Genomic DNA, 25,105 nt, shown 5'->3' on the forward strand with positions numbered 1-25,105 from the left:
GTCATTCCAACTTTACATATATATTAACTCACTGAAATCTCATTTCAGTATACGGCAGGAACAATTATTATCTCCTCTTTGTAAATAAGTATACAGAGGCACAGAGAAGTTAAATGACTTGCCTAAAGTCACATAGTTAGCAGCAAGTGGAGGCTAGACTACTATTCTGTGCTGCTGTGTAGGGATCTCAAATATCCAGGCTGAATGTAGACACATGTGAAGCTCAGATTTCATATAGCAGTTCCTCCCTTTCCTGTCCCCCAACAGCATGACACATGTCCTAGAGTACAAGACTAAGGTTATTTAGCTGATTTGCCTCATCCAAGAGACATTTCTGATGAGAAGGAAGGGGTCCCTATTGACAGCAATATTCTGAGGAAGGACAACAAAGATGTTAAATCTTTTCTTCTGGGTTTTTTTGCTGAGTCTATTTAATAAATCAAAATCAAGTCATAAATGAGGTTAATAGTAACCTGTCAAAATTGTATTTATTCAAAATAAAGAAAATTATCACCATTATTTAAAATTTTACTTATAAAGGCTCCCATGAATTTTCCAAACATTCTCTTAGTAAGTCTTAAAAACTCAAAGCTATATTTCTCAACCTTTCTTCTCTTAAACATTTTATTTAAAAAAAAAAAAAAGGGTATGCTTTCATTTCCTTCTGATGGACACAAGACTGAACAACTGGGAGAGCACACTCTAAGTCTCAGATTCAGGTCTCCTCTTTCTACACATAATTCTGTTACTAAAAAAGGGTGTATATGAATGCCACACGTGCATACGCCCATTCATGACTAAATATATACATATCACAACAGCCCATTTTATTTATCTATTTGCAGACAAAGTAGTATCAGACATAGTTCTCATATCATAGTATCGGTCAATGACAAGAGAAAGGAAAAAAAAACAGAATATCTAGATTATAAGAGACTAAAGAGGTTATCATCCTAATGCAATAGGTGGTCCTTGATTAGATCCTGGGTCCGAAATAACCACTCTGAAGAGTATTTGGGGAACCATGGGCTGTGTATTAGATATTAGGGACTACTCATTTTCTTAGATGTGATAACAGTATTATGGTGAAGAAGTCATTATTCTTAGGAGGTATATGCTGAAGCAATTAGGGGTAAAGGGTCACAACACAACTTACTGTGAAATGGCTCTGAAAATAAGTAAGAGAGCAAGAGAAACAAACAATAAAGCAAATATGATAAAATGTTAACAATTACTAAATCTGCCCATTGAGTATATAGGGGCTCTTTGATTTCTTTCCATTTTTTCAAGTTTGACATTTTTTCATAATAAAAATGGGTACAAACTTTTTTTTAGGTCTAGAACTCATGGCTGTTATGGTTACCCCTTAAATGAAGGATATCTCTTACCACAATGCCAATGGTACCCTCCAACCTACTTACTCAATGTACTGCCAAACAATATACCTACTTAAGTAAGAATTAAGGTGTTGAACGCAAATTCCAAAAAATTCATCACTTTGAGGTGGATCATAGTTCAAGATGCTAAATGGAAGAATAATAGGAAGGATCGCAAAAGGGTGGATCTGTATAAACACAACAAAATGTTACAGTTTAAACTTCAGTAAAACAAAACAAAATTTTAACCTAATTATTATTTTGGGTAGAAATCTTTTTCTAACGTGCTGAGAGTTAAATGAACATGCCTACAGTAAAATGATAAATGCGGCACTACTTATTAATTTTTCCACCCTGCTATAATCTACTTAATCCTACCACTAGTTTCTAGTAACTCTAGTATCAACGCAGAAAAAATTAATCAGATAAAATACAAATTAATTTTGTTAGGTGTAAAACCTATTCCAGGATTCATTAGTCATTAAAATGAATAGGAAATAGTATCACTAATTTCCATCCTATCAGCGCATTATAGAGACCCATCATATAATGTAATTAAGGAAGCTAATTAGTTTATAATCATTAGCATTTATTTTTCTTTCATTGATTCATTTTTTAATTTCATTATTCACTCATTCATCCAAAACTTAATGATTGTCAGGTACAACAGATTTTTATTTTAATTTGGGAGAAATATTGTCTCATAAGTAAAAGCCTTATCTGATATATACAAGAGATTTTAATAAGTGAGCTTCTTCTCACATAATCCAAAAAGCAACATTTTACAAGTAAGTTCCAGAAACAAATCTGTAAGAAAACACACTGACAATTTAAGAATACACAAGTCAGTGTACAGCTTATATTTTTCTCATTTTTCACATTTGGGCTTTTGAATGGAGTCGTTCTTAGTAAAAGTAATATTACAGGATTATAGAAAATAAAAAGAAAATAAAAATCATTCATACTCCATTTCCTAATACAACTACTATTAACTATTTCCTTCTAGACAATGAAAGTTGACTACAGATCCTAAAAACATTGTAGTGAACCAAAAGATGACTGCTAATCTCCCCAAATCTATACTGCGGGAGGAAGAAACTTTAGAGGAAGAACAAACTGTGGCACCAGACACTAGGATTTAATTTTTAAACTTCAAATTCCAATTAAGTTCTCAAAGTACTTACGATGAACTTACTCTTTTAGAAACTGACAACTACATAAAACTCAATTTCACCTTTTCAGTCTGCTGTAGGACCACCGAAGCTATCCTATCAAGTAGCAAAGTACTGAGGTAGTTAGTTCTAGAAAGAAAAGATGCGATCTCAGCCACATTTTTGTAATTAATTTCATCCATCAAACGGTGTAAAGTAGCAACTGTTTCTTCAAGAAGTGACTCAGCAAACCAGTCTCCTTTTAAAGATTTAAGTTCTTCCCATAACAGATTCAAATTGGTACACTTCTGTAGTCTCTGAAGACCATAGTGATCTAGTTTTTGAAGTAGTTTCAGCTGTTTCCCAGTAGTATTATCCAGATATGTGCGATCATAATGAATCCATCTTAAAACAGATGTGGCGAAACTATTCAGGTCAGTTAGGTCACATTGTGGTAAAACTGCTTCAATTCGAGATACCTCCACTTCATCTAGGTAAGGAGATGGAAGAATGGAAAGGGCATAGACCAGGATGGAAATCTCACTAGGTATAACACTAATTTTCAAATAACTATAAAGGAGGGGGGAGAAAATGAAAAGAACAAAATTAATAAATCATCAACAATAATGAAATATATTTAAAGTCTGAATATATAATTATTATTATAATTAATAGATGTGGTAGGCTTAAAATACAAGTTAGTTTAAGAAGGGTTAGATAAATTCAAAGATGACAGGTCCACAAAGGATTACTAAGAGAAGTCCTAAGATTTTCTAAGGCACATCCCAAATATTTTACACAAAAATGAAACCATAGTCCCTAGCAAACCAAAGATCAGTGTCAGAACAATGTTTCCAGTGATGTTGCTTGTGACAGATTTTGGGCTCAAAGTTTGGTCTGACCTGTCAGGAGCTGGTATGACCTAGCACAGGCCCTGCCATACTGTGATCACTCAGTAACACTAGTTCCCTTCCCACTTCTGCTATATAGGAAGTCCAACCTTAAAAAAAACAGAAAACACAGAACATACAAGTGACCCCATTTTCTACTCCTTTTTCCCCAAATTCCCATGATAACAGTCTCACCCCCAAAGTAAGAGTCTTGCCACCAGGACAGCAGTTGTTAAACTGCAAATAAAAAACTGAGAACTTTTAAAGACTCTTTTGGCTTAGACGTACTAGAAGAAAAAATCAAATCTAAATTAAAACAAAGTTGTTGAGCTACTTTTTAAAATATTAAATTAGCATATTAAAATAATCATAATAGTCAGTGCTAGAAAGGGTGCATCAACACAGGCATTTTAAACCTAAAAAGCAACAATATCATTTGACATGGTCAATTCCTGTCTAGGAAACTAGACTAAGAAAATAAACTAAAATGTGGGCAAATGTGAACCTATTTTGGGGCTCCTGGGTGGCTCAGTTGGTTAAGCATCCAACTTCGGCTTGAGTCATGATCTCACAGTTCATGGGTTCAAGCCCTGCATCGGGCTCTGGACTGACAGCTCAGAGCCTGAAGCCTGCTTTGGATTATGTGTCTCCCTCTCTCTCTGCCCCTCCCCTATTCATTCTCTGTCTCTCTCACTCTCTCTCTCAATAATAAATAAACATTAAAATTTTTTTTAATTTTTTAAATATATAGGATTATGAAAGAAAAATAAGTAAGATGCTAGCAAAGATTTGTGTTATGTTAATTCATCATATTTTTACATGGCTAAAATTTAAAAACTAAATATTCAATGAGGGAACACTTAAGTGAATTATGATACAGTCATATGATAGGTAATATCCAGTCATTAAAAAGATTTACAAATAGTTCTAAATGATGTGAGAAAACGCCAAGTGGGTAAGGTTAAGGCGGGGGGGGGGGGGATACAAAACTAATCTCAACTAGGAGGGACAAAAAATTTTTTTTTCAATGTATGAAATTTATTGTCAAATTGGTTTCCATACAACACCCAGTGCTCATCCCAAAAGGTGCCCTCCTCAATACCCATCACCCACCCTCCCCTCCCTCCCACCCCCCATCGACCCTCAGTTTGTTCTCAGTTTTTAAGAGTCTCTTATGCTTTGGCTCTCTCCCTCTCTAACCTCTTTTTTTTTTTCCTTCCCCTCCCCCATGGGTTTCTGTTAAGTTTCTCAGGATCCACATAAGAGTGAAAACATATGATATCTGTCTTTCTCTGTATGGCTTATTTCACTTAGCATCACACTCTCCAGTTCCATCCATGTTGCTACAAAGGGCCATATTTCATTCTTTCTCATTGCCATGTAGTACTCCATTGTGTATATAAACCACAATTTCTTTATCCATTCATCAGTTGATGGACATTTAGGCTCTTTCCATAGCTTGGCTATTGTTGAGAGTGCTGCTATAAACATTGGGGTACAAGTGGCCCTATGCATCAGTACTCCTGTATCCCTTGGGTAAATTCCTAGCAGTGCTATTGCTGGGTCATAGGGTAGTTCTATTTTTAATTTTCTGAGGAACCTCCACACTGTTTTCCAGAGTGGCTGCACCAATTTGCATTCCCACCAACAGTGCAAGAGGGTTCCCGTTTCTCCACATCCTCTCCAGCATCTATAGTGGAGGGAAAAAAATTTATACACACATGTGTAAGTATTATCACAAATGTATATATATCACAAACTGTTGTCAGTGGATGAATGAGTTTAGGAATGATTTGTATTTTCTTCTTTATACTTTTTTCTCTTTTCCAAAATTTCCAAAATAATTGTTATACAATGTTTGGCCCAGTGCCTGACACAAAGTAGGTACTCAATTAGTACTAAATGAATATTTTATTCTTAGAGCCACAAAAAATAAATACACCCTTTTATGTAAAGGGAAAAACTTTATCTGTCTGCAGAATTGACCTAGGAGATAGAACTCTCAACATTTGCCAACCTTGTAATACTTGTCTAAAAGTAAACTCCCAACAGATACAATCTCTTCAACCTCCACTTGATGTTTTTCCTGGAAATAGTTCCTCAAATTCCAAAACTTACATGTGCATGTGTGTTCACTTATAATATCACCACATACCCACCAGTATGGCTAAAATTAGAAAATAAAAATATACAAGTGTTGGCAGGGACGTGGAATAGGAATGCTCACATTCTGCTGGTGGGAATATAAACTGGTACAGATACTCTAGAAAACCATTTACCAGGATCTACTGAGGATGAACATATATTTAATCTATGAACCAACAATTACAATCCTTGGTAAATATCTACAGAAGTGCATACATATATCTACTAAAAGATATGTATGAGGATATTCATAACAGCACTATTCATAATAGCCAAAAACTGGAAACAAAATATCCACCGCTTATAGAATGAATAAAAATATTTTTGTTATATTCTTACAAAGAGAATACCATACAACAAAAACATGGGTAAATCTCATAAACATAATATTGAGCCAAAAGAAGCCAGACACAAAATAGGAAAAACTAATCCATGCAGTTAGAACTAAGTGTAGCAGTTAATCTGGGAGACAGGGGAAGCAGAGTAATGAGGAGAAATGTACATTATATTTCAATATAGTAAAAAAAAAAAAAAAAAAAGCCACCAAAAACCAACATTATTCTAGTAAATCAATTCCCTGTGTTCTCTGAATGGTTTCAGGAGCTATTTGTATAAACATCTATGTGAATAGTTCAATTAAATTGTGTTCCTTCCAACATCTACTTAATATTGCTTGCATTGAAATAGGGGAAAGTGAGCACCTATGATTTTCATACAACATCTCCCAATTAGGGTTTGGATAAAATTTTAAATTACAGAGACATATAAGGGCCATCCCTACTCAGAGTTACTAAATTTTAACATTGTCATATTTGCTTCAAGTCATTCTATAAAGGAAATAAAACATCACAGGTAAAGTGGAATCCCCTTGTATGATCCCACTTCTGCTCTTATTTTTCTGTTAACATACCTAGAGGCAAAAGGTATTCTATAATTTAACTTTTTAAAAAAGTTAAATTGTGCAGACCAAATAAACCATGTCCCTGGGTCAGTTTATGAAAATTTAGAACATAAAATTCTTCATTCAGAGGCTAATAAAAGTCCATGCTATATGTGAAAAGGGTGAGGAAACAATAATCCTGCATATTAATACCTTGATAAGAAGGAAGTTATTTCTTCAAGAAAAGAGTGAACTTTCTACTAACATACCTATTAACCTAAATTTTCACCTGATAAAGTGCCACCTCTTATTCTTCAGTTCAAATCCTTCTGAACCTTAACAGCATATACCTTTATTATAATAAAAATCATTTTGAACTACGTGCCAGTCTTTTGATTAATCGCATAGAATCCCATGTCTGGTCTTCCAGGAATCAAACTAAATCAAACTAAATCAAACTAGTATAGAAAAATGGAGGAGAAAAAGATTAATCTAGCTTTAGTTTCACTCAAGACATTATTCTGATCATTAAAATAAAAAAATTTTAATGGAAAACTCCATTTTGGCTCCATTTCCATAAACATCAATGGAAAACTAACTAACTTCCTAGTTGAAATACAAATGTTATATCCATAGAAAAGCAGAAAATGTTAAATTATATACAAAAATGCTTTTGTAAGTAATATTCTTAATATCTTATTTTAAAAAGTAGAAATTAAAAAAATTTAATATGTCGTAAGACAATCTAACACGCCTTAAAATAGGCAAGTAAGCAGACTGAACGCCCCTAAATATGAATGCTCCCAAATGGAGTTTTGCCTTGTTGGGCAGCTCCAATTTTTCGTAGTTATTCTATTCCTGCATGAAAGGAAAATGCCTTGGCTTTTGCCGTTATTCATGCCCTAGGGAACTCCTCGCCCTACTGGCTTCATTTCAAAATATACCAAGCATGAGCACTTGCAAAATGGGTATTGGAGGAGACAAGTGTGTTAACATTTTAAATAATAAGCCACTTAATTCTGCCTCCAAAAGTTCCAACTCTCTACGTAATCAAGCAAAACAGATGTTGAGTCTAGATTATAAAATAAATAAACACTTTGATTTTAACCTTACCTATGCAGTAATTCTCTGAGTTTCACAAAAAGCTCTTTATTTTGAAAATGGAGAAAAATCAGTGCTCGAGTTATCTTCAATAACTCTATCGGTTTATAGTTATCCAAATGTTTATGCAGAATTGAAGCAATTCTAAAAAGAATGATAAAATATATTAAAAATTCATTCACTTATTTATTAAACATTTACTGAGGAGCTCTTTCATGCCAGACATACACTGCTTTAGAGGAATGAATAAAATAAGGTTTTCTATTCTTGAACAGCTATCTCAAGAAGGTGACAGAAATGTAAACAACAAAATAGAATGATATAAGAGCTATCAATGAAGTGTGAATGAAATAATATTTAATTATTAATAGTAAGAGGAGGAGGGCGCCTTGATTGCTCAGTTAAGCATCTGACTCGATTTCGGCTCTAGTCATGATGTCGTGGTTCGTGAGTTTGAGCCCCACGCCGGCTCTACACTGACTCCCTCTCTCTCTGCCCTTTCCCTACTTGTGTGAGAATTCTCTCATTCTCTCTCTCTCTCTCTCTCTCTCTCTCAAAATAAATAAATAAATATTTAAAAAATAATAATAGGAGGGAAAAGCATAAAGTTTCACTTTCTAAATTAAAAAGAACTCAGAAAACAGCCATCAAATTCCACATCTTCCCCCAAAAGAAATCTTTATCAGGATTTACTAACAATTACCAAAACTGATTTAATTCTCTTCCTTAAATCCACTGGCCCTCTAATGGAACTGATTAAAAACAATGAGAAATGCGCCAAGAAATGGGGCATAAGGAATACTTTAAAAAGGAACATATAATTGATAATAAAACATTAAGTATATATCTGAACTATGTATTTTTTTTCTTCTTAAATTTCAAGTAAAAGAAAGACAATATATGGAGGTATGATTTCAAGGTAACAACTGTGGTATGAAACAAATCAAGTTCACATAGATGCCCTCCACTTTCCAAGACTAAAATGTTCTGGCTTGAGAATAACAATAGCAGCAAATGAAGTGAAAAATACTATAGACAATTTAAAAATCTCTACCTTAAAAAACAAGCTGTTTAATAAACAATGCCTTAAGTGTTAATTCCTTATTTCTTCAAAACCAACAGCTAAATTATAGAAAAAAAATAAGGCATCCTCAAAAAAAAAAAGTTACTTATGAATGACAACTAAAGATAAGGCCATGAATTTCAGGAAAGACTACTTTTTATTCAGATGTGAATTTCTGCTTTCCATCTCTTCCATTGCTCCCATCACTGCCAAGGCTTGCTGGCTGGTTAGCTCCTCTGACATTAATAATATAGTTGATTTAAGTCTAGAAGAAAAGAAAAATACTTTTATGTTGAATAACTGATGAAGCCTATGAAAGTTTTGTGTTTTTTTTTAAATAACAGTTCTGAGGTAACAAAAAAATATAAACAAAAACTGAATTCTATATATAATTCCAATTTTCTCCCCACCTAATAGGGGATAATATAAATATAATTGAATAAAGAGAAATATACTGTTTTCATCAAAGGAATTAGGCTTCAGTACAATCTAATCTTAAACTGTCTCTTAAAAAATACAGACAAAAGGTTTTTAAACTGATTTTCAAATAAGATAAAGTTATAATGATTATAAAATACAATAATCCAGTGAAATTCAGGACTATAGAGCTAAAGAACTAAAAACTGGCATTCTAACAATATCCCAATTATTCTAAATTGAGTAAGATCTGATCAGGAAGTCAATATACCTGCATATTAACAGAAATCTTACCTACTAAATACTTGCTGTGACACTATAAACTGAAAATTTACAAAGATGATCCATTTTGAAACCATCCAAAATTGCACACTAATACAACTATCTATATATAACTGTATCTTTTAGAATAATTTAGAATTATTCATATTGGATAGCTCTACACCATCCTTTTCATCAACCTTATCAAACATTTTCAAATCCAGCGTCTCCTCAAAGCTTTGCCCAGTCATTTATTGTCTCTATATTTTTCTTTCATTTTCCTGTCTACTATCTATAATCACTAATTTGAGTACTTATTCATAACTATATTGCAGTATCGTGGTATTTATGTAATTCAATTATATATACATTTCTATCCTTCCAATTGGAATATAAACTGCTTGAAGGCAGGCGCCCAGTTAAATTCAACTTCTGTACTACTTTAGAATATGAGATTCCAACAATACTTAGTGACCAAAAATAAATAATTAAAAAATAAAATTCCAATAAAAGCTTTTTAAGTAATCATCTTGTTCCCATCTTCATACAGTCTCTTAAAATGTCTTAAATGTCTTCATATAATTCACAGGACTCTTAAAATTAAAACTCTCCCTGTGTGTCCTTTGCTAACAGAGTAATAATGATGCAGATACCTCTATTATGCAACTCCTGGAACCCCTGCTTAACTGAACCTACTAATCATACTTATCTCTTGGCTCATACCTAGTAATCATTCATTAACTTAATGTTTGCTCATCTTTATATCTGAAATAGTCCTATCTACATCAGTGTCAGGCAAAACTGGAAATTTTTTAAAGATAGGAGATAGATAAAATTCACTCCAACCTAGCAAGGGAACACTTACCAAGGTGCTTAAGAAATGCCTTTGATGACAAATGTGAGGATCACAAAGCACAGAATGGTCCATTGTTAGCACTAATATAATTCTGAATATTCCACACCCTATACTGGGGGTGGGAGAGTCTTATACCTGTGTGTAAAGCCTATCAAATGGCCCAGGAAGGGAGAATAAAAGCACTTAAGCGGCATTCTCCACAGAGAATATCCATCTCCCTCATCCTTTGGGTTCGCCACCACCAGGAAGTCATTGGCCCTTTCTCAGAATTTAGCAGTAGACTAGCAGTAGAATTTAGCAGTAGAGATGTAAATTAGAACATTCAGAGAAAGCATCAAGGAGCAGACATAAGAGATCATTCTCCCTTCCAGGACTGCATGGGGGTGACATCTGTGCCTTCTAGAACTGCAAGGAGGTCTAAGCTTGCAAGGCCCCATAGAGTCTCAACAAGAAAAACAAAGCATTTTTAGCCAAACTTACTGTTCCTTTTCTTCAGGTCCTGCCATGGGTCCCAATGCTACAAACAGTTTTACAAAGCTATGAGGGTGATTGAACAGAGAAATCATTTCAGTTAGCCTCTTTTTAGCCATTTTAACAAATTCAAAACTATGAAACTGTAGAGAGTGGTATAGACTAAGTATTTTACTGATGGAGTCCAAATCAAGGTGGTTCATATTGCTTAAAAATACCGTATTACACCTTTCTAATAGCGGGTAATAACTATATTTAATATTTCGAAGAAATTTTACTATTCTTCTTGCAACGTTGACCTGGGAAGAATCTATGGTATCAAAAAGATGTTCTGTTTTGTTCACTAATTGGTCTTGAAAATGTTGTGATATTAAAGAAGATATGTTGACCATCAATATAGACAAGGACCTAAAAAGGAAACAAATGCAAAGATTTTTACATTATTTAAGAATAAAAAACAATTCTAAGACTAAATGATTAGATATGGAAGAGAACTAGTTAAAATATTACAGGTTTTATACCACAAAATTTTTCCTTTACTTACGGGACTTGAACACACATCTAGTAATTAAATGCCTTTAGATTTAAAACAAAAAAAAATACATCGAAATAATATCTTTTGTTGAGTGTGTATAATATCTCATTCTATAGATAACTGCCTTGAAGGAAAATATTTCAGTGAAATTCACTCAGAAATCACTTTGGACCAATTGCCTATGAATGCACCATTAAAAGTCTCATTTTATATTTTTGGAAGTAGACTTCGCTTTGTTGCCCCTTTCTCTGTATATCTGTATCTTACTAAAAAAAAACTTGGCAAAATGTTTCTTACTAATAAATTATTTCATATTTTTTAATGCCTCATGCTAGACAGATAGCAATATATGACAGTAAGTACTGAACTTCTGGCAGCATTTAATATTTCTTCACCAAAAAATACTTTTAAGGAACATAACTCTTCCAGTTATTAAGGAAGACATCAAAATTACAAAGGTGAAGTTCCTGCTTTCAAAACGCAGGTGTTACACAATACAAAAACTGAACCTGAGTGGCTCAGTCAGTTAAGCATCCAAACTCTTGATCTCAGCTCAGGTCTTGATCTCAGGGTCATGAGTTCAAGCCCCACATTGGGCTCTATGCTGGGTGTGAAGCTGATTTAAAAAAAAAATCAGAAAACTACAAATATAAAGCATCATAATGCACCCAAAATGAATAAGGAATGCAAAATGTAAAATACATACAACAAATGTTTGGGGATGATCATTAGAAAATATCTACAGAAAAGACATGAAAATGTAAATATAAAAATATCTCAATCATTAGGATAGGGAAATTATTTACATTTATTTTTGTTTCCAAATTTCTTCAACATTTTCAATAAAATATATTTTAAAAACCCAGTTGTGAGGCGCCTAGGTGGCTCAGTCCATTAAGCATCTGACTCTTGGTTTTGGTTCTAGTCATGATCTCATGGTTGGTGAGTTCAAGCCCCACATTGGGCTATGTGCTGACAGTGTGGAGCCGGTTTGGGATTCTCCCTCTCCCTCTCTCTCTGCCCTTCCCCCACTCACTCTCTCTGTCTCTCTCTCTCTCTAATATAAGCAAACTTAAATAAAAATTTTTATATTAAATTAAAAAACTCAGTTGTACAATCTCTGGCTTCCCTACTCAAATGTTTAATGCTAACATTAATTAGTAACCTATCACTGCTATTTCACTTAACCATAAAACCCCCTGAAATGATTTTTTAAAACTGTATATTTATTTGTAATTGTAGTTTGGAGTAGGGAAATGTCCAAAGATTTGACTAGATTCTCAATGGAGTCTATAGGAATTTTTTACACTTAAAAAAATTTACACTGATTTTAATTGTCTCGGCTTTTACAAGTTACTTTGGTGTATGGGTGTGAAAACAGAGAGAGCATAAAATATACCACTGTAATGGTGTAAAATATACCACCATTATTTTAATGTTTATTTTTGAGAGAGAGAGAGAGAGAGAGAGAGAGAGAGAGACAGAGCACAAGCAGAGGAGAGGCAGAGAGAGAGGGAGACACAGAATCCAAAACAGGTTCCCGGCTCTGAGCTGATAGCACAAAACCCAACGTGGGGCTCGAACCCACAAATGGTGAGATCATGAGCTGAGCCGAAGTTGGACACTTAACCAACTGAACCAGCCAGGTGCCCCTACCATTTTAAACATTTTTAATCATACCATTCAGTGATAATAAATATTTTCACATTGTTATACAACTATTACCACCACCTACCTATAGGACTTTTTCATCTTCTCAAACTAAAACTCCTTGGCCATTTGAACAGTAACTCTCAATTCTTCACCCCCGCCAGCCTTTAGCAATAACCATTCTACTTTCTATTTTTATGAATTTGACTACTTTAGGAGTTCATATAAGTGGAATCATAATATTTGTCCTCTTGTGTCTGGCTTATTTCACTCAGTATAATGTCATCCATGTTGTAGCATGTCAGAATTTCCTTCCTTTTTAAGGCTAAATAATATCCCATTGTAGGTATATACCACATTTTGACTGTCCATTCATCAATCAAATGGACATTTAGGTTATTTCTACCTTTTGACTATTCGAACTAATGCTGCTATGGACACTGATGTATGCTATAGACTGAACTGTGTCCTCTCCCAAGCTCCATATATTAAAGTCCTAATCTCCAATGTAACTGTATTTGGAGACAGGGTCTTTGGGAAGGTAATTAAGGTTAAATGAGATCACTGAGGGCAGGCAAACTTGTTAGCTTGCAAGTAAAGTAAAATCTCAAATCTTTCACAGATCTCAACAATATCATGTTACACTTTACATGTGTAAACAATATCATGTTTACACTTTCCCACAGCAACATTGCAAAGCAGATGCAAGGTAGTACTATTTTTTTTTAATTTTTTAAATGTTTATTTATTTTTGAGAGAGAGACAGAGGGTGAGCAGGGGAGAGGCAGGCTGAAGCAGGCTCCAGGCTCCAAGCTGTCAGCACAGAGCTCAACACAGGGCTCGAACTCACAAACCACGAGATTGTGACCTGAGCCGAAGTCAGACACTTAGCTGACTAAGCCACCCAGGTGCCCCAGTAGTACTATTTTATAGACAAGGATACTAAAGTTTCAAGAGATTAAAGTCACATAGGTAAGAAGTGGCAATCTAAGTGTATATGCATCCAAAGCCCAGAACCTCTCCAACCACATATTTACCTAAAATAAATTTACCTTAAGTCCTCTATGGTTTCCAGTTTCCTGTGTACAATATCAGCTATTTTTCCCATTAATGGACTGAAATATAAATGTTGATTTGCTAGGCAAAAGGAAAATTTTGATAGCATATTAATATCAAACCTATGAAAAGAAATATACAAAGGAGATCATTACTATTTACTTTCACTTAAAACACGATACACAGTTATAAAATAAAAAGCAATCAAAAGTACTAATATTACTACTAACACATTATGAATATAAAAGGAATGTTTCTAAAATGTTGATTATTATTATAAAAGTAACAATTAAAAAGTCAGATACCTTTGGAATATTTTTAAAAGGGAAAAATCACAAAATTATTTGAATCACTTATTAATTTTTTGAGGTGACAGAACAATTTCAACACAAGGCTGAACAGTAACAAAACAACCACTGCTACAACCATGCTGTAAAAAACTCCAGAATTTTTCTATAGGAAAAATAATCCTATTTCTTCAACAAGTGAATGGCAAGACAAAAGAGAGGAAAGAGTTGTTACAGATTTTAAGACTCTTGGGAAAAAAAAAAAAACAAGACTCTGACTTCACTAAGACAAGCAGAAGAAAGTCCACAGCAGCACAATATGTAAGAGTAAAAAACTGCAAACAATCTAAATATTTATCAAAAGTACAACAGATAAATTGTACATATTCATAAAATACTACACAGCAATAAAAAAAGAACAAATGACTGAATCATGCAACATCATGAGGGACTCTTTAAAGCATATTAAGCAAACTGAACTAGACATAAGAGAATATACTATAGGCTTCCATTCCTATAAAAACAAAACTAATTTATGGTATTAAAAGTCAAGACAGGGACGCCTGGGTGGCTCAGCCAGTTGGGCGTCCAACTCTTTTGGGTCAGGTCATGATCTTGGTTTGTTAGATCAATCTCCACATTGGGCTCTGCACTGACATCAGAGCCTGCTTGGGATTCTCTCTCTCCCTCTCTCTGCCTTTCTCTCTCTCTCTCTCTCTCTCTCTCTCTCTCTCTCTCAAAATAAATAAATAAACATTTAAAATAATAAATAAAAGTCAACATAACAGTTATCCTCATGGTAGGGGGATGTGCCTGGAGAAAACATGAAGGGAACTTCTGGGCAACTAGTGATGTTCTATTTATGATCTTGGTAATATTACACAGAAGTGATCAGTATGTGAAAATTCATCAAGCTGTACACTTCGGATTACTGTAATATGATGATATTCTTCAATCTAATGCTTACTCACAAAATGAGAGAGAGACACTTGAGACAAAGCAACCAAATATAATGTGTGAATCTTGTTTGGATACTGACTTAAACAAATTGTCTATAAAAAGACCTTTATAGAGCAATCAAGCAAATCTGAACACAGACCAGGTATTAGGTGATATTAAGGAATTATTATTTATTTTTCATAGTGATGATGCTATTGTGATTATATATTTTTTATTAATGATTATACCTAGATTTCAATTTTTTTACTCTTATTTTTCACTCTTTTTTTTTATTAAGTAGGCTTCATGCCCAGCATGAAGCCCAACATAAGGCTTAAACTCACAACCCTGAGATCAAGACCTGAGCTGAGATCAAGAGTTGGACATTTAACCAACTAAGCCACTCAGGTGCCCAGCGATTATATATATTTTTAAAAGAGAGTTCATCTCCCAGAAATACATACTAAAGTATTTACAGATGAAATGATACAATTTAAACTATACTGAGGGGTAGGGAGAAAATGGGAGGTGACCTAGATAAAACAAGACTGCTTTATGTTGGTAGTTGTTGAAGCTGGATGATCGGTACATGGGAGTTCATATACTAATGTCTCTAGTTTTATAAATGTTTAAAATCTTTCACAATAGATTTATAAATTTGAATTTCAAATACATGCTGTTTACCCTTGGTATGATCCATCATATAGTGCTAATTCATAACAATACATCCTATTTGAATCATTATGAATTATATTTATATAACATTTATAAATATTTTAGCAAAATCATTAACAACTAATGTAACAAAAAATTAACATCATAGGCTACAGACTATAAAAATCATAAGTTAATATGTATTTTATGACACTATTAAAAATTCTATATGTGGAATACAAATTAGTTTTAAAACTTTTCATATATTATCATGCAAAAATAAAAGTATTGCTAAATATAAAAACATATAGGATAAAATCTTCTAAGCTATTTTGAAATTAAAAAAAATTTAAGTCTAATTGACTTGGAAGTACAATCGTACATTTGTAATTTAACTGTTTAATAGAAAAACAAAAAGAAAGTATTTTACAAGTGATTTGTTCAAGCTGCATAATACACATTACAATGTTGCTTTAAAGAAAAATAAAAAGTTTTGAGTTATTGTCAATAATGACCAAATTTAACCCTACAGATCCAGTAGTTTATACTGCTCATAATAGAAATAATATTATTTTCCTTATTCTCAATAAAAGATATTACAGATAAAGAGAATGCAAAAATGGAGGATGAGAAGACAATGAGTTTAGGTCATGAGATTTACTAAGAGCACAATGCTGTAAATGAATGTAGAGTTTCTCGACCCAAAGAGCTATTCGATCCTGTTTAACCTAATCCAGCCCATATAACAAAGGCCCACTAGAGTTCATCCATACATAACCACAATTGTAAGAATTTATCATGGTTTATGTTTTAAGAAGCAATATGCTAAAGGGCATGAGATGGGATAATAATTAATAACCAGTGAAAAGCCTGCTCCACTGTCTACAGATAAATATATTGTTTCTTCTGTATTTTAGTCAATTCTTTCCTTTCTGCTGTAGGTTTCCAATTGGTTTAGGAGAGTTGTTCTCCTAAGAGTTTTTTGGTTTTGTTTTGTTTTTTACTTTTTAATCTCCATTACCTATTTCAGCCATCCCCCCACTCACCTCCCTTCTGGTAACCACCTGTTTGTTTCCCTGGTTAACAGTCTGTTTCTTGGTTTGTCTCTCTTTTTTTTTTTCCTTTGCTCATTTGTTTTGTTTCTTAAATTCCATATACAAGATAGATCATATTGTATTTGTCTTTCTCTGACTGACTTATTTCACTTAGCATTATACTCTCTAGCTCCATCAATGCTGTGGCAAATGGTAAGATTTCATTATTTTTTGTGATTGAATAATATTCCATTGTATATATACACACACCACATCTTTTTTACCATTCATCTATTGATGGACCCTTGGGCTGCTTCCATAGTTTGACTATTGTAAATAATGCTGCTATAAACATTCAGGTGCGTGTATGCCTTTGAATTAGTGTTTTTGTATTTGGGGGTAAATACCCAGTACTGCAATTACTGGATCAAAGGGCCATTCTATTTTTTTATTTTTTGGGGAACCTCCATACTGTTCTCCACAGTCTACATAAGTTTACATTCCTACCAATAGTGCAAGAGGATTCCCTTTTCTCCACATCTTCAGCGACACCTGTAGTTTCTTGTGTAGTTGATTTTAGCCAGTCTGACACATGTGAGGTGTTATCTCATTGTAGTTTTGATTTGCATTTCCCTGATGACTGATGTCAAGCATCGTTTCATGTGTCTGTTGACCATCTGGATGTCTTCTTTGTAGAAATATCTGTTCATGTCCTTTGCCCATTTTTTAATTAGATTATTTGTTCTCTGGGTGTTGAGTTGTATCAGTTCTTTATATATTTTGGATACTAACCCTTTATTGGATATGTCATTTGCAAAAATCTTCTCCAATTCAGTAGGTTGCCTTTTAGTTTTGTTGTTTCCTTTGCTATGAAGAAAAATGTTTGTTTTTATGTAGTCCCAATAGTTTATTTTTGGTTTTATTTCCCTTGTCTTAGGAGATGTATCTAGAAAAATGTTGCTATGGCCAACGTCAGAGAAATTACTGCTTGTGCTCTCTTCAAGGATTTGTATGGCTTCAGGCCTCACGTTTAGGTTTTTAATGCATTGCACTTAGTTTGGTTTATGGGGAGAGAAAGTAAGCCAATTTCATTCTTTTGCATATGGCTGTCCAATTTTCCCAACATCATTTGTTGAAGAGATTATCTGTTTCCCATTGTATATTCATTCCTCCTTTGTTGAAGATTAATTGACCATATAATTGTGAATTTATTTCTGGATTTTCTGTTCTATTGCATTTATCTATGTGTCTAGTTTCATGCCAGTACCATACTGTTTTAATTACTACTGCTTTGTAATATAACTTGAAATCTGGAATTGTGATACCTCCAGTTTTGTTTTGTAGTTCCATACAAACTTTAGGATTGTTTGTTCTAGTTCTATGAAAAATGCTATTGGTACTTAATAGGGATTGCATTAAATCTGTAGATTGCTTTGGGTAGTATAGACACTTTAACAATATTTGTTCTTCTTACCCATGAGCATGAAATGTCTTTCCATTTCTTTGCATCATTTTGAATTTCTTTCACCAATGTTTTATAATTTCCAGAGTAAAGTCTTTCACCTCTTTGGTTAAGTCTATTCTGAGATATTTTATTGGCTTGGGTGCAACTGTAAATAGTTTTCTTAATTTACAATTAAGATTGTTTTCTTAATTTCACTAACGGCTGCTTTATAAGTAGTGTATAGAAATGCAACAGATTTCTGCACATGATTTTGTATCCTGCGACTTTACTGAATTCATTTATCGGTTCTGGTAGTTTTGTGGTGGAGTATTTAGGATTTTCTATGTCCAGTATCATGTCATCTGCAAATATTGAGAGTTTTACTCCTTCCTTACAATTTGAATGCCTTTTATTTCTTTATGTTGTCTAATTGCTATGGCTAGAACTTCCAGTACTATGTTAAATAAAAGTGGTGAGAGTGGACATTCTTGTCTTGTTCCTGACCTTAGAGGAAAAGCTCTCAGTTTTTCACCACTAAGTATGATGTTGGCTGTGAGTTATTCATATAAGGTCTTCATTATGTAGAGCTATGTTCCCTCTACACCTAATTTGCAGAGGGTTTTTATCATGAATGGATGTTGTACTGTCAAATGCTTTTTCTGCATCTAATGAAATGATCATATGGTTTTTATCCTTTCTTTTATTGATGTGAAGTATGACATTATTTTTAAAATATTAAACCACCTTTGTATCCCATTGATAAATCCCAGTTGATTGTGATATATAATTTTTTTAATGTATTGTTGAATCCAGTTTGCTAATATTTCACTGAGGATTTTTGCATCTGTATTCATGAGACATATGGGCCTGTAGTTCGCTTTTTTTGCAGTGTCTTTATCTGGTTTTGGTATAGGGTGACACTGGTCTCACAGAATAAATTTGGAAGTTTTCCTTCTGTTCTCTGGAGTAGTTTGAGAATAGATAATAACTCTTCTTTAAATGTTTGGTAGAATTCGCCTATGAAGCCATCCGGTCATGGACTTTTGATTTGGGGGAGTTGTTGATTACTGATTCACATTGCTGGTAACTGGTCTGTTCAAATTTTCTATTTCCTCCTGCTTTAGCTTTGGTAGCTTATATGTTTTTAAGAGTTTATCCATTTCTTCCAGGTTATCCAATTTGTTGGCATATAGGTTTTCATAATATTCTGTTACAATTGTTTGTGGGTTTTTTTGTTGTTGTTGTTTATTTATTTTGAGAGACAGTGCATATGAGAGCAGGCGAGAGGGAAAGAGAATCCCAAGTAGGCTCCAGACCTCCAGCACAGAGCTCAGCGTGGGGCTTGAACCCACAAACTGTGAGATCATTACCTGAGCCAAAACCAAGAGTTGGATGCTTAGCGAACCAAGCCACCCAGGCAACCCTCTGTTACAAATTGTATTTCTGTGGGTGTTGGTTGTTATTTCTTCTCTTTCATTAGTAATTTTATTTGGGTTCTCTCTCTCTCTTTCACTGTCTCTTTTTTTTTCTTTTTTTTATGAGTCTAACTAGAGGTTTACCATTGCTGAGCTTTTCAAAGAATCAGCTCCTGCTTTTATTGATATGTTCTATTGTTTGTTTTATTTGTTTGTTTAGTTTCTGTATCATTTATTTCTGCTCTAAACTGTATTATTATCTCCTTCCTTTTGCTCAGTTGGGGTTTTGTTTGGTTTCTTTGGGTTTTTCTAGCTCCTTTAGGTGTAAAGTGAGGTTGTTTATTTAAGACTTTTCTTGCTTCTTGAGGCCTGTATTACTATAAACTTCCCTCTTAGAACCACTTTGCTGCATCCCCAAGACTTTAGTAACTTGGTTTTTTCATTTACATTTGTTTCCATGTAATTTTTGACTTCTCATTTGGTTTCAGAGTTGACCCATTCATTGTTAGTGTCATGTTATTTAACCTCCATATATTTGTGTTGTGTTCCATGGCTTTTATTTTTTATCAAGGTATAACTGACATACAACATTATATTAGTTTCAGGTATAAAATATGATGAATTATTTATATACACTGTAAAATGAGTACCCCCAATAAGTCTAATTTCCTCCTGCCACCATATAAAGTTACATAATATGTAATATAATATTGTTGACTATGGTCACCATGCTGTACATCACAACCCCATGACTTACTTATTTTGTGACTGGAAGTTTGTAACTCTTGCCCATCTTCTCCCATTTTGCCCACCCTCCAACTCTCCTCCCCTCTGACAACCACCAATCTATTGTCTGCACTTACAAGTTTTGTTTTGTCTGCTCATCTGTTTTTAGATTCCCATATATAAATGAAATTATATGACATTTGTCTTTCTCTGGCTTATTTCAGTTGGCCTAATATCCACAAGGTCCATCCATGTGCTTACAAATGACAAGATTTCATTCTTTTTTATGGCTGAGTAATATTCCATTGTATATATACACTACATTTTCTTTATCCATTCATCCATTAGTGGACCCTGTGGTTATTTCCGTATCTTGAATATTGTAAATAATGCTGCAATGAACATAAGGGTGCATATATCTTTGATTAGTGTTTTTATTTTCTTTGGATAAATACCCAGAAGTGGATTTATTGGATCATATGGTGGCTCTATTTTTAGTTTTTGTAGAATATCCATAATGTTTTCCATGGTGGCTGTACTGATTTACATTCCCACCAATAGTGTAAGAGGGTTCCCTTTGCCCCACATCCTCGCCAAGACTTGTTACTTTTTTGTCTTTTTGATAATGGCCGTTTTGACAGGTGTGATATACTTCGTAGTGCTTTTGATTTGCATTTCCAATGATTACTGATGCTGAGCACAGTTTCATATGCCCATTGGCCATCTGTATGTCTTCTTTGGAAAAAGATCTATTCAGCTCCTTGCCCATATTTTAATCAGATTTGTGTTGTGTTGTTGATGTTATTTAATTGTAGTTCTTTCTATATTTTGGATATTAACCCTTATTCAGCTGTATGATTCGCAAATATCTTCTCCCATTCAGTAGGTTGTCTTTTCATTTTGTTGATGATTTTCTTCACTGTGCAAAAGCTTTTTAACGTTGTCTCCTTGGTTATTTTTCTTTTATTGCCATTGCTCTTGGAATGAGATCCAAAAAAAATATCACTAAGAGCAATTTCAAGGAGCTTACTGCCTATGTTTTCTTCCAAGAGTTTTATGCCATTTGGTTTTGTAGTCAAGTGTAGTCAAGCTCCATTTTGAGCTTATTTTTGTGTATGGTGTAAGATAGTGGTCCAGTTTCATTCTTTTGTATGTGGCTGTTCAGTTTTCCCAGCACCATTTATTGAAGAGACTGTCCTTTCCCCATTGTATATTCTTGTTGTAAGTTAATTGACCATATGTGCACAGGTTTATTTCTGGGCTCTCTATTCTGTTCCATTGATCTGTCTGTTTTTATGCCAATAACATACTGTTTTGATTACTACAGGTTTCTAATATGATTTGAAATCAGGGTGCATGATGCCTCCTCTTTTTGTTCTCAAGACTGTTTTGGCTGGTAGGGATCTTTTGTGATTCCATACAAATTTTAGGATTGTTTGTTCTATTTCTGTGAAAAATCCCATTGGAATTTTGATAGGGTTGCGTTGACTCTATATGTTGTTTTGTGTAATATAGACATTTTGACAATATAATTTTTTCCAATCTATGACCATGGAATTATCTTTCAATTTATTGGTGTCTTCTTTGATTTCTTTCACCAATGTCTTAGTTTTCAGTGTACAAGTCTTTCACATCATTGTTTACATTTATTCCTAGGTATTTCATTCCTTTTGAAGCAAATATAAATGGGACTGTCCTCTAAATTTTTGTTTTCTAATTGTATGCTGTTAGTGTACAAAAGTGCAACAGATATTTTATATGTTGATTTTGTATCTTTAACTTTACTGAATTTATTAGTTCTCACAGGTTTTTGGTGTTGTCTTTGGGGTTTTCTTTATACAAAATCATGTCATCTGCAAATGGTGACAGCTTTACTTCTTTCTTTCCAATTTGGACGCCTTTTCTTTTTCTTGCCTAATTGCTCTGACTCGGACTTCCAATACTATACTGAATAAAAGTGCTAAGAGTGGGCATGATCTTAGGGGGAAATTTTTCAGCTATCATTGAGTATGATCTTAGCTGTGGGCATGTCATTTATGGCCTTTATTATGATGAGGGACATTCCCTCTATACCTTCTTTGTTGAGTTTTTTTTTTTTAATCATAAATCAATGTTGAATTTTGTCAAATGCTTTTCCTGCATCTATTGAGATGATCATATAATTTTTTATCCTCCATTTTGTTAATGCGGCATATCACATTGATCTGCAGATGTTGAACCATCTTTGCATCCTTGGAATAAATCCCACTTGACCATGGCATATGACTTTTTTAATGTATTGTTGATTTTGGTTTGCTAATATTTTGTTGAGCATTTTTACATCTATGTTCATTTATGTTCATACTGACTTATAATTTTCTTCTTTTATGGTGCCCTTGTCTGATTTTGGTATCAGAGCAATGGTGGCCTTGTAAAATGAGTTTGGAAGTGTTCCCTCCTCTTCAATTTTTTGAGAGAGTTTGAGAAGAATAGGTATTAAATCTTCTTTGAATGTTTGCTAGAATTCACCACTAAAGCTGTCTGGTCCTGGACTTTTAATTGTTGGGAGTTTTTTGATTACTGACTCAATCTCCTTGCTAGTAACTGGTCTATTCAGATTTTCTATTACTTCATGATTTAGTATTATAAGATTATTTCTAGAAATTTATCCATTTCTTCTAATTGTCCAATTTGTTGGTATACAGTTATCATAGTCCCTTATTAGCCTTTGCATTATTTTAGTATCAGTTTTAATGTTCCTTCTTTCATCTGATTCCATTATTTAAGCCTTCTTTTTTTCTTAGTAAATCTAGCTAAAGGTTTATCAACTTTATCTTTTCAAAAAACCAGCTCTTAGTTTTATTGGTCTTTTCTATTGTCTCTTTAGTCTCTATTGCGTTTATTTCTTCTGACTTTTGCTATTGCCTTCCTTCTACTAGCTTTGGGCTTAATTTGTTCCTTGTTTTCTAGTTCCTTTAAGTATAAAGTTAGATTATTTATTTGAGATTTTACTTGTTTCCTTTCTAATAGATGCAAACATATTTATTCATTCTATTTTTATAAATGTTTGTTTGGGGTTTTTTTAAATTTTTTTCCAACGTTTTTATTTATTTTTGGGACAGAAAAAGACAGAGCATGAACGGGGGAGGGGCAGAGAGAGAGGGAGACACAGAATCGGAAACAGGCTCCAGGCTCTGAGCCATCAGCCCAGAGCCTGACGCGGGGCTCGAACTCACGGACCGCGAGATCGTGACCTGGCTGAAGTCGGACGCTTAACCGACTGCGCCACCCAGGCGCCCCTGTTTTCGTTTATTTTTGAGAGAGAGAGAGGCAGAGAGAGGGAGACAGATAATCCCCAGCAGGCTCATCAGTGCAGAGCCTTACGTGGGGCTTGAACTCACAAACTGTGAGATCATGACCTGAGCCAAAAACCAGAGTCAGACACTTAACGGACTGAGCCACACAGGCAGCCAGGCACTTGTTTCTTGAAGTAGGTCTGTAGTATTATGAACTTCCTTGTTAAAACTGCTTTTGCTACATCCCACAGATTTTGGAAAGCTGTATTTTAATTTTCATTTATCTCAAGGTTATTTTTTTCATTTTTTAATTCATCAATTGGTTGTCTGGTGGCATGTTGTCAAATCTCCACATATTTGTAATTTTTCCAGTTTTTTGTGATTGATTTCCAATGTCATACCATTGTGGTCTGAAAAGATGCTTGATAGGGCTTCAATCTTCCAAAATTTATTGAGACTTGTTTTGTGGCTAAACATATTATCTGTTCTGGAGAATGTTCCACATATACTTAAGAATGTATATTCTGCTGGTTTTTGGTAAAATGTTTTGTATATATCTAAATCCATCTGGTCTAATGTATTTTAAGGCTAATGTTTCCTTATTATTTGTCTGGATGATCTATTCCTTGATGTAAGAGTGATGTTAAAGGCCCTTACTATCATTGTCTTATTGTCAATTTCTCTCTGTAGGTCTGTTAATATTGCTTTATACTTTTAGATGCATCTATATTGGGTGCATAAATATTTACAAATGTTGTCTCTTCCTGCTAGATTGACCCTTTTATCATTATGTAATACCCACCTTTTTCTTTTATCACAATCTGGTTTAAGTCTATTTTGTCTGATATAAGTATAGCTACCCCAGCTTACTTTTGGTTTCCATTCACATAAAACATCTTTTTCCATCTCTTCACTTTCAACCTGTGTGTCATTACATCTAAGGTGAGTCTCTTATAGGCAGCATATAGATGGGTCTTGCTTTTTATCCATTCAGTGACTCCCTATCTTTTGATTGAAGAATTTAGTCCATTTGGGGGGAGGGGTTGCCCTTTTCATCAAACATTTATTAAATGAATAACTGCACACAGCCTGAGCTGTGTATGGGCTGTTAAAGGCTTGAATGCCTAGCTAAAGCCAGAAAAACTGTTGCCGCTTTTTCATGTTCGCAGAGTAGCTACTGTTCATAGTTTGGCCAGTCCTATGGTCTGAAAAGGGGTAAGCATCCCAGAACAAGATTCTGCTGAACTGGAATGGAGCCAGGGTAAGTGTACTGAGCCAACCCCTCAAGGCAGTGATCTTACAACCCATTCTTCCTGGTATCCAAACTCTTATGAAGACAGATGGGGAATAGGCTAGGATGGGGCATATAGATGATAGAAAAGAAATCCAGGTCAGGTCATGATCTCATAGTTCGTGACTTGAAGCCCCACAGCATAGAGCCTGCTTCAGATCCTCTGGCCCCCTCTCACTGCCCCTCCT

General features: G+C 34.1%; 1 protein-coding gene across 3 annotated transcripts in view; it reads right to left on the reverse strand.

Moving 5' to 3' along the window:
• Nucleotides 1–25,105, reverse strand: part of FASTKD1 (FAST kinase domains 1) — a 47,799-nt gene that overhangs the window by 12,294 nt on the left and 10,400 nt on the right. The window contains exons 4-9 of one of the 3 annotated variants that reach the window (XM_043576979.1): nucleotides 13,849–13,974; nucleotides 10,621–11,019; nucleotides 8,761–8,871; nucleotides 7,556–7,687; nucleotides 2,611–3,097; nucleotides 1,450–1,564 (exon numbers count right to left, since the gene is read on the reverse strand). In XM_043576979.1, coding sequence (XP_043432914.1) covers nucleotides 1,450–1,564; nucleotides 2,611–3,097; nucleotides 7,556–7,687; nucleotides 8,761–8,871; nucleotides 10,621–11,019; nucleotides 13,849–13,974 — 1,370 coding nt within the window. The remainder of the gene's footprint in view (nucleotides 1–1,449; nucleotides 1,565–2,610; nucleotides 3,098–7,555; nucleotides 7,688–8,760; nucleotides 8,872–10,620; nucleotides 11,020–13,848; nucleotides 13,975–25,105) is intronic. The other 2 variants (XM_043576980.1, XM_043576981.1) reach the window with 2 other exon arrangements.

Source organism: Prionailurus bengalensis, chromosome C1 (genome assembly GCF_016509475.1).
Source record: "Prionailurus bengalensis isolate Pbe53 chromosome C1, Fcat_Pben_1.1_paternal_pri, whole genome shotgun sequence".
NCBI lineage: Eukaryota > Metazoa > Chordata > Mammalia > Carnivora > Felidae > Prionailurus > Prionailurus bengalensis.